The 1,144-nt window shown below is 37.7% G+C and overlaps 1 protein-coding gene across 1 annotated transcript; it reads right to left on the bottom strand.

The window, feature by feature from the left end:
• Positions 1 to 47: 47 nt before the first annotated feature.
• Positions 48 to 830, bottom strand: LOC105119043 (uncharacterized). Its single transcript, XM_011017142.1, has one exon. The coding sequence runs from the start codon at positions 749 to 751 to the stop codon at positions 287 to 289; it is 465 nt and encodes a 154-aa protein (XP_011015444.1). The 5' UTR covers positions 752 to 830; the 3' UTR covers positions 48 to 286.
• Between the last annotated feature and the right edge of the window lie 314 nt (positions 831 to 1,144).

The following is a 1,144-nucleotide window of genomic DNA, read 5'->3' on the forward strand; positions in this document are numbered from 1 at the left end:
TATATATATATATATATATATATATATTTATATATAATATATATATATTTGGCAGCAATTACACTTGATGATTAGGAAAAACTATATATCTTGAAATGAATAATAGTGAAGGACATATCCCTTCTTACATTATGGTGTAGAATCGAAAGAATAAATAAACCCCAAAAAAGATATACGAAGCTCCAATATCGAAGCAAATGAATTTAAGCTACAAATATCTACTTGTTCATTCTTGTTTGGGTCCAAATCAGATATGGATATATAAGCATAGCACCGGCCTGCGTTTCTATGCATAGCTGCACATTCCATACTGACATTTACTCCCTTTCTTGCACTTGTTGCTGCAACCCCCACAGTTTTTCTTGTTAGTCATCGGGTTCACACACTGCCCTTTGCAGCAAATCTCAGGATACCTACACTTCTTACCACACATTCCACAGTTGAGCCTGTCTGTCATCACATTCACACACTTCTTCCTGCAGCAATCCGGCCCGGGACTGCCCTTAGCACGACAAACTCTAGGGTACTTGTTACACGTCATGACAGCCCGAATTTTCTGAGCTAGAAAGCGGTTTGCCCCTCGCAAAGATGAAGTTGTTTCTTGGCTCTCAAGCCAAGGAAGATCAAAGTTTTCCTCATCTCCATTTTCACTGAAGTCAAGGGATGACTCTTCTTCGGATGGTGTAGCAGTAAGAGAAATGGCTAAAGCCATGATAATTGCCAGGACAAAAAATATATCAAGAAGCTTCATGCTGTGTGTGTTATGGTGACCACGCAAGTAAAATGTAGTTGAAAGTGATGAAAAATATTGATCAAGGAGAGTGGTGAAGATATAGTATGCTTGGGATGGAGAAGAAAGCAGAACTCGAAGGTATTTATAGAGAAGAAATTACAGGAGGCTCTTGGACTATAGAAAATTGTATGGTGTCTCAAATTGTGTGCTATTAGTGGAGTGGTCTTATTCAACGGCATCAGGAGAATTTTTTTCATCAAACTCTCGAAGGTAAACCAAGTTAGGTTTTTAAAGAATATTATATTTTAAATTAGGTATAAATTGGAAGAGAAATCAGACGACGGTAGGCAAGTCTTCTCTTCATACTAGCTAGTTGTCAATTTCTTTCACGTCACGGGTGAAATATATTTG

This window comes from Populus euphratica, unplaced genomic scaffold (assembly GCF_000495115.2).
Source record: "Populus euphratica unplaced genomic scaffold, PopEup_1.0 scaffold2457.1, whole genome shotgun sequence".
Lineage (NCBI taxonomy): Eukaryota > Viridiplantae > Streptophyta > Magnoliopsida > Malpighiales > Salicaceae > Populus > Populus euphratica.

Coding starts and splice junctions, on each gene's coding strand:
- LOC105119043 (XM_011017142.1), bottom strand. CDS start 751: ATGAAGCTTCTTGATATATTTTTTGTCCTGGCAATTATCATGGCTTTA.